This window comes from Portunus trituberculatus, chromosome 11 (genome assembly GCF_017591435.1).
Source record: "Portunus trituberculatus isolate SZX2019 chromosome 11, ASM1759143v1, whole genome shotgun sequence".
Classification (NCBI taxonomy): Eukaryota; Metazoa; Arthropoda; class Malacostraca; order Decapoda; family Portunidae; genus Portunus; species Portunus trituberculatus.
In genome coordinates, this window is record NC_059265.1 from 6,678,371 (window position 1) to 6,687,896 (window position 9,526).

At 39.4% G+C, this 9,526-nt stretch overlaps 1 protein-coding gene across 1 annotated transcript in view; it reads right to left on the reverse strand.

Annotated features, from left to right (window-relative positions):
- Window positions 1-6,868: 6,868 nt before the first annotated feature.
- LOC123502532 overlaps window positions 6,869-9,526 on the reverse strand; it is a 3,599-nt gene continuing 941 nt past the window's right edge. The window contains exons 2-3 of the mRNA XM_045251653.1: window positions 8,446-8,683; window positions 6,869-7,342 (exon numbers count right to left, since the gene is read on the reverse strand). Coding sequence (XP_045107588.1) covers window positions 7,193-7,342; window positions 8,446-8,683 — 388 coding nt within the window. The 3' untranslated portion in view covers window positions 6,869-7,192. The remainder of the gene's footprint in view (window positions 7,343-8,445; window positions 8,684-9,526) is intronic.

The following is a 9,526-nucleotide window of genomic DNA, read 5'->3' on the forward strand; positions in this document are numbered from 1 at the left end:
AGGTAAAAATGTCTCCTAGTACTGAAGGGGTTAAAATAGGGAAAAGACTGGCCATTAACCTTGTGACCTCCATAGACCCTTGCTAATGTCAATAAAATGGTCTAATGGTACACAAATGTTAAGGTAAAAATTTGTCCCAGTACTGAAGGAGTTAAGATAGTGAAGATTATAGCCATTATTCTTGTGCCCTCCATAGACCCTTCTTAAAGTGAATAAAATGGTCTAATGGTACACAGATCTCAAGGTAAAATGTGTCCCAGTACTGAAGGGGTTAACATGCCACATTATCCCTTACACAGAATGATTATTTAGGTTACAACTTTGCCCACTAAGACTAAGGTAACAGTAATTGTAATGGGAGGCACTGCAAGGTTTTCTTCATTTTCAGAATTCTTATTTATTTATTTATTTTTCTGTCAGCTTTATTTCTCACCCAAAATTGTTAAGCTGCTCCCAAGGGATAATTTACCCCAGTTTGGGAACCACTGTCTTGGAAGGTCTCATAAAATACTGAATTTCTGTGGCAAGGTGCTGGAAATGTGTGTGTGTGTGTGTGTTTGGAAAGTTTTTGGGGTTGGGTTTTGAAATAAGTTTGTGTTTTATACTGTGAATTTGTTTATGTGAAGATTTTTGTGTTTTGAAGTGAGGTGAGGCTGTGTGGCAGTGTGCATTAGGATCTGGTGAAATGTGTGTGTGTGTGTGTGTGTGTGTGTAATTCACTGTTTGATCTGGTGCAGTCTCTGACGAGACAGCCAGACGTTACCCTACGGAACGAGCTCTGAGCTCATTATTTCCGATCTTGGGATAGGCCTGAGACCAGGCACACACCACACACCGGGACAACAAGGTCACAACTCCTCGATTTACATCCCGTACCTACTCACTGCTAGGTGAACAGGGGCTACACGTGAAAGGAGACACACCCAAGTATCTCCACCCGGCCGGGGAATCGAACCCCGGTCATCTGGCTTGTGAAGCCAGCGCTCTAACCACTGAGCTACCGGGCCGTGTGTGTGTGTGTGTGGGAGTGGGCAATTGGCAAGATTGGTTGTGTGTGTGTGTGTGTGTGTGTGTGTGTGTGTGTGTAATTTTTACAGGGCCTGGGCTTTATACTCGTGTGGCCCCATCTCCATATCTACAGTCTACACACATCCAACTTTCCTTTAAAACTATGCACACTCCTCGCTGACACCACCTCCTCACTCAGACCATTCCACACCTCCACACATCTCTGTGGGAAACTATATTTCTTCACATCTTTCAAGCATATTCCTTTTGGCTATCTTTATACTATGCGATCTCGTAGTTCTATTTAAATTTTCCTCTCTCAACATCATTTGCTCATTATCCACTTCATCCAAACTGCTCAACAGTTTATAAACCTGTATTAAATCTCCTCTTTCTCTTCTTTGTTCCAAGGTAAGCAAATTCATTTCTTTTAATCTTTCCTCAGGTCATTTCTGCCAATTCCGGAACCATTTTTGTTGCTATTCTCTGCAATCTCTCCAACTTCCTTATATGCTTCTTTTTATAAGGGGACCAAACCACCCCAGCATATTCCAATCTTGGTCTAATTACCGTACTAATTAATTTCTTCATCATATCTTTATCCATATAATGGAAGGCTAATCCAATATTTATAATCAAATTATATATTTCTCCAAACATCTTGTCAATATGAGCCTCAAACTGCCCATGGTCTTGTATTATCACTCTCAAATCCTTTTCCTTTTCCACCTTTTTCAACACTACTCCTTCACCCATCTTATATGACCCTCTTGGCCGTCTTCCACTCTTCCCCATCTCCATTACATGACTTTTGTTCAGATTAAATTCCATCTCCCACCTCTTGCTCCACTCCCAAATCCTATCTAGATCTGCCTGTTAAATTTCACAATCTTTTCACTCTTCACACACCTACACAATTTCGCATCATCCGCAAACAAATTAATATAACTGTTTACTCCTCTGGCATATCATTAATATAGACAAGGAAAAGTATAGGTGCCAGCACTGAACCTTGTGGGACTCCACTCTCCACCACCAACCAGTCCGACTTTGCATCCCTTATTACCGTTCTCATCTCCCTCCATCTCAAATAGTTTTCCATCCATTTTAACAATTTTCCCTTCAGTCCTCCATAAATCTTTAATTTCCATAGCAGTCTCATGTGAGGTACCTTGTCAAAAGCTTTTTCAAATCCAAATATACACAGTCCATCCATCCCTCTCTCTCTTGTATTTTGTCAACCACTCTCAAAATAAAAGCTCAGTAGATTTGTTACACATGACCTCCCTTTCCTAAAGCCAAATTGATGATCCGATAATAACTTATGATCCTCCAAGAACCGTATCCAATATTTCTTTATCACCCTCTCACAAATCTTACCGACCACAATTGTTAGTGACACAGGTCTATAGTTAAGAGGCTCTTCCTTACTGCCTCCCTTATAAATGGGCACCACTTCAGCTCTTTTCCACTCCACCGGTACTTCCCGGTTTCTAATGAGCACCTTATAATATCATATAATGGATCAATCAATTCTTCTCTACATTCCTTCAATAATTTTCCTGAAACTTCGTCTGGTCCCATCGCTTTATCATCTTTAAGTTCCTCCAACATTTTATATAACTCCTTTTTAGGTATCTTAATGTCATCCATGTGCACATTTCCTTCTACATTTTGAGGCTTTACAAACATTGTTTCTTTAGTAAATACTTGTTGAAACCTATTATTTAGCAATTCCGCGATATTCCTAGGGTCATCTACTATCCCTTGCTCTCCTTTTAATCTTTCAATGGACTCTCTCTTTTAAGTTTACCATTTATGAACCTGTAAAACAATTTTGGATGTTCCTTACTCTTGTCTACAATATCTTTTTCAAATTTTCTTTCTTCCTCCTCCTTACCCTCACATACTCATTTCTCGCCACTCTATAATTCTCCTTATTTAGTATATTCCTGTTCTTTTCTATCTTTTCCAAGCCACATCTCTCATTTCTTTAGCCTTAACACAAGTTGCATTAAACCAATCCTTTCTTCCTTCCTCTCTCGGTTTATACTGTGATACAAATTTCATAACTCCTTCTTTATAATATTTCATAAAAATCTCATATTTTTTTTGCACTTCTCTGATTTGTAACATCTCCTCCCAATCTAATGTTCTAAAATAATTGTTCAAATTTTGTGTGTTCATCTTACTATAATTCAATCTACCACTCCTGTATGTCTCATCTCTCCTTCGCTGTGTTATTGCCATCTGCATCTCCATAACCACATGATCACTCTTCCCCAATGGACATTTATATTGTATATCCGCACATAGGTACACTTCTCGTGTTAACACCAAATCCAGTCTAGCGGGTTCATCATCTCCTCTATATCGAGTATTTTCTTTCACCCTCTGTTCCATCATATTTTCCATCATTAGATTAAGGAATCTCTCTCCCATGCTTCCTCTCCAACACCACTTACTAGATTTTCCCAATCCACTTCTTTACAATTAAAATCTCCTACTAGTATCACCTTTCTTTTTCCAGTTTCCACTTTGCAAACTCTGTAAAGTATCCTTGATCATATTGTCGTATTCCTTAATGTCCAAGAATTTGTTTTAGGAGGTACATAGGTCACCATGATTATTAATTCTTTTCCATCACTTTTTAACCTTATGCTTATCACTTCTGCATTGTTCTTCCCATACCAAACCTTATCCACATTTATCTCCTTCTTCGTCATAATCATAACTCCTCCTCCACCTTTACCCTCTCTATCCTTTCTCCATATATTATATTTATTATCCAAATTTACCTTTGTTTTTTCATGTAATTTTGTCTCCGTCAAACACACTATATCAGGCTTGCAATTCTAATCTACTTGACAGTATTCCATCTATATTAGTATACATTACGGTCCACCTACTGGTCCCTCTAGGGGTTCCTCTGCATTCCTTCTTTCCACATACCATTTTTTGACTCTCTCTCCTATAACTCTCCAAAAAAACTTTTCCTTTTCCTCTTCAGACTGTTCATTATTTTTTCTTCTTGCCTCTTCCAACGATTCAATATATCTTCTCCTCTCTTCCTGTGTGTGTGTGTGTGTGTGTGTGTGTGTGTGTGTGTGGTGTAAGGGTATGCTCACACTACAAGCAGAGCGGTCCGGTTAGGTGTTCACACAATAAGCAGAGCAGGGTGACCTACACAAGAATTCTGGGTGTCCTCTTAGCCACAGAGCAGGTCGGGCAGGCAACAATATGATAAAAAAAATAATAATAATAAATAAATAAATAGTGTCAAATTCCACAGTGTTTACCTGGAAGGACAACAAAAAATTTGACGATATATAAAGGAACGTGAAATTCTGTTGGTAAAGTCATTGTGTGTGTGTGTGTGTGTGGGGCTCACTGATCTGTACAGTGTGTTTTTTTCTCTCTTTCTCTCTCTCTTCCTTCTTTCTTTTATGTTTCCTCTTCTTCCTTTCATTTTTCCTCAAGGGATGGAACAGCTGTAGGAAATTAAGAAAAAAGTGTTTTCCTTTCATGTATAGGACCAGAATATCACTTCCTTCTCTCTTTTTCTCTCTCTTCCTTCGTTCTTTTATATTTTCTCTTCTTCCTTTCATTTTTCCTCAAGAGATGGAACAGCTGTAGGAAAAAGGAAAAGGGTTTGTGTTTTCCTTTCATATATAGGATCAGAATATCACTTCCTTTTCCTCTCTTCTTTTCTCTCTCTTTTTTTTTTTTTTTTTTTTTTTTTTTTTTTTCGTCAGTTTCCTTTCATTTTTCCTCAACGGATGGAACAGGTGTGGAAAAAAGAAAAGTGTTTTCCTTTCATGTATAGGACGAGAATATCACTTCATTCTCCTCTCTTTTTCTCTCTCTTTTCTTTCTTTCCTCTTCCTTTCATTTTTCCTCAAGGGAAGGAACAGCTGTAGAAAAAAAAAAAAGTGTGTTTTGTTTCATGTCTAGGACCAGAATATCACAAAATCAGCTTTTCTCAGCAGACTATTAATATAAAGAGTCAAATTGTACCAGAACTATGCACAGTCTGGTCATTGATTGTCATTTTGTTGTCAGCAATAAAGGCTCACACTGGTGGACACCTTGGCCGTGGGTGGAGTCGTGGAGGGCCGCTGGCTTCCCACCCACAAAAAATGTGCCACAATAATTATTTTGCGTCTGTACGTCCAAAACAATGTCAAAATTATTGCCGCTAGCAACCACTCTGCCCACTCTGCTTGTAGTGTGAACTTACCCTTAGAGTGTGCTGTGTGGGTGTGTTTGTGCTTGTTAATCACTTTTTTGTGGTTTTTGAAAGGGTATGTTAAGTTTTTAGGAGGTGTGTGTGAGGTGAGGGTGTGTCAGGGTGTCAGGGGTGTATCAAGAGTGTATCTTAGTCTGCAGATTGCTTCTATGAATTCAGTACTGAGACACATTTTACATTGAGATTTGTGTACTATTAGACCATTTTATTGACAATAGCAAGGATCTATGGTGGTCAGAAGATTAATGGCAACAGTCTTCACTATTTTAACCCCTTCAGTACTAGGACACATTTTACCTTGAAATTTTTGTACCATTAGACCATTTTATTGACATTAGCAAGGGTGTATGGAGGGCACAAGATTAATGTGTGTGTGTTGTTTTAAAATGTATTGTTTTCATGTATGTTATTACTATTTGATTGTTTATTTTGATTCTCTCTCTCTCTTCTCTTCTCTCTCTCTCTCTCTCTCTCTCTCTCTCTCTCTCTCTCTCTCTCTCTCTCTCTCTCTCTCTCTCTCTCTCTCTCTCTCTCTCTCTCTCTCTCTCTCTCTCTGATTGTTGAAACAGTTTGTTTGTAAGATTGTGTCACTTCAAAACCAAACATTTTTATCTTTGAATAATTGTTAACATGAAAGAATTGTTTTAAAATATTTTGTGAAGTTGAAAAGTGTTTTAAAATTTTGCAAATATGAAAATTTGTGCAGATTTTTTTGTTAAGTTGTTGTTGAAGTTGAAAATTTGTGTAGACTTTTTGTTATATTAAGTTGAAAATTTGTGTAGACTTTTCTGTATAGATTTTGCTCAGTTTTTATACTAAGTTGAATCTGTATAGATTAAAAATTTGTGTAGACTTTTCACTGTATTCTTTGTATATATAAATTTTTTTTTTTTATTAAAATATTTGTAGACTTCCTGGCAATGTAATAATGTAAAGAATTGTTAAATAAAAGTCTAGGGAGACTCTTGCATTTAATTTTAACTCCAATATGGATCTGCCTAATCTCCGGAGACTCTTTCGAGTATTTTTGACTTAAGTACATTTTTAGGGCCATTTGTGGGGGTTTTTAGGTCCATTTTCTGCATTTTTAGGGCCATTTGGGGTGTTTTGGGGTCCATTTGGGAATTTCCTGCATTTCTTATGGGTTTTTGGCCAGTAGTGCAGTATTTAGGGTCAGTTTGGGGTTTTGGCTAGTTTTTAACCATTTTCTGCTGGTTTTGGCCAGTAGTGCAGTATTTAGGATCTGCTTTTTTTTTTTTGCTTTGACCATTTTTGCCGTTTTTTGGCCAGGTATGCAATATTTTTGGACTTTTCCATAACTTTTCAAGGATAATGTCTTTTCTTAATTTACTCATTTTTTTTCACCCCCACATTTTAATATTTTCACATTAGCTCATCTCTCTCCATTTTCTTGTATTGCTATGATAAAAAAAAAGCATGAAATTAGTTAGCGTGTTTTTTATTTCTGGCCTGTTATTGTTTAGAGTGAGTGTGGGAGGTTGATGGAGGCAATATTGGTGTGTCAGACAGTGACCTAAGCCAGCCTGAGGCGACTACTGACTAGTCAGCCACAAATATTCCCAGGAAAGGAAATTCTCCAAAACAATAAAGATTTCTTCACAATTTATTATTCAATCATGACAACAGCTCCAGGTACAGTGACACCACCATAAGGAGGTGGTGGTGGTGGCGGCGGCGGCGGCAGGCGTTGAATGGCAGGTCTGCGATGAATCTTTCACTGGACGGAGCCGGCGGTAGTGGTGGTGTAGCAGGTGTCTGGTGGCAGGGGGGTGGGTGGCCGGAGTTGGTAGGGTGATGGGGAGAGGGTCAGTGAACGCGCCGTCATCCACTCAACAAACTATTCTCCCTTAGCGGCAGCAGCAGCAGCAGCAGCAGCAGCGGCGGCGGCGGGTGCGGGGGCGGGGGCGGCGACCATCACAGTGCGCGATGCAAGGCAGAGTCCTTCCCTGATCTTGAAACGGTGGCGGAGGCAGAGGGGTTAGTAGTGGGCGTTGTCAGTGAAGACAGTGCAAGGTACACAAGGCTCATTACCGCTGTGGAGTCAGGCCTTTGGATCGTCAACTCCTGTAATGGACAAAAATGAACAAAAAAATGAACTTGTTCACTAATTATCCCTACAGCTAACAGGCAACATTGCCCTAAACACTCCTTCACTGCCTCAATCAGCCTTTCACTCTTCATTCTACGTATTCTTGATACTACCACCACCACCACCACCACCACCACCACCACAAATCGAACATGAACATTAGTATCCGAGTTTACCAATTACCTACATCACTCTTGAACCTCTTAAACATCTACGCCCGCTTACCACTAAGAACTAATTTCAAGAATATATCCCCAAACTTACCGTTATACTACCACATCTCGTTTCTAATGCACGTACCTTGAAACACCAGCCCCGTTACGTTAAGAAATCCTGTCCACTCATTCTTTTCGCAGAGGTAGCCATTGTATAACAAGGGAACCACAACGACTTTTACCCGAAATATTTTAGCCTCAAATACAACTTACTTAAGGAGTTCTATAGTAACGCGACACGTTTAATCTCTTCAGCACCAAGACGCTTTTTCATATTCCTTCCGTTAGTACTTTATCTTATACAACTTCAGAAACTTACGCGAGGAATTAAAATAGTGAAGACACAGGCCATTAACCTTGTGACATCTATACACGCTTTGTAACAATAGAATTATCTAATCGTACACACGTCTCAAGGTGAAAATGCGTCACAGTACTGAAGAGGATAACTAATTCTTCCTTCCTACACAACTACAATGACCACGAAAACACTTCACTTGCCACGGTCATTACCCAAATCTATTCTGAACCCGTTACTCTAACCGCACTAGTAAATGAATGACCAAGTAAATTTAACACTCATACGTAGCGATGGTTCCGGATACATCCTACATAGACACGCAGACACCGTATAGTTAACCTTCCATTAGACACAGTATACGTAGCGATGGTTCCCGATACATCTTAGTTACATACAAGCAGACAGACACCGTATAGTTAACCTTCCATTAGACACAGTGCACATCCTACACATATCCTGTTATCCTTTTATCAGTCAAAATTCCTAACAACCCTCTATTGACTGACTAACAACTTCCTTCCTATCATCACAGCAAGTCAACGCACACTATTTATTTACATACACCACCAATCTCTCCGCTGTGCTGTGCTGTGCTGTGCTGTGCATCAAGCTTCCCGTTGCTATTACCACCGTTGCTGCACGTCACGCCCAACGCCAAGACACACACGGCCACTGGGCTGCGTAGACTCGAGGGGTCGGTGGTGGCGTGGAGACTGAAAGATGTAGCAGGCGTGGTGTCTGAAGTACTACTGCTCTCACTGCCATCCTGAGCTACTGATCTTGCTTCGTTCTCGTCTACCCTCCCCCAAAAAAAAAAAAAAAAAAAAACCTGCCGATAAGGAAAGAGCAATTTGAGGCCAAACGAACATTATGAAACGCTGCCGGTGAACCGAACCACTGGTCCACCACCTGGATATAAACTAGCCACGCTCTTTAACGCCTTCCAAACCAACCGTTATTACACAAACTCAATTGCATATGTTTGTTTTATCAATCATTCTTATCTTCCGTGTAGTATTTAGAATAATACAGGATTTTTTTAAATTTTGTTGTAACATTTTGAAGCTTCCTTCGTTGTAAATGATTATGATAGATAATAATCTCTCTCTCTCTCTCTCTCTCTCTCTCTCTCTCTCTCTCTCTCTCTAAGTAAACCCTACCTGTAAATCAACGAATAAAGATAAAAGAAAACGTATCATTAACGGGAAATTGATTATAATAGGTAATAATCTCTCTCTCTCTCTCTCTCTCTCTCTCTCTCTCTCTCTCTCTCTCTCTCTCTCTCTCTCCAAGTGAACCATGCCTGCAAATCAACTAATCAATATTAAAAAAATGAAGAGTAAAAACGTATCATGAACGGATCACTTTTCTAAGGAAGCTTGAGTTGAATTGAGTTGTAATGACTGAGACGGAGGGAGGTGGAGAAGGAATTAGGAGGCAAACTAGTGGTGGCTCACACGAGTGAATGGATAGCTAACCCTTTCAGTACCGTGACACATTACGATATCCATGCTATATGCTTACTACTGGGTGATTTTATACAGCTTCACAAACTTACATAGGGATTAATATAGTGAAGACTATGGCCATTAACGAGAGAGAAAAAACTGGCGGAGAATACTGAAAACGTCTCATTTCATAGG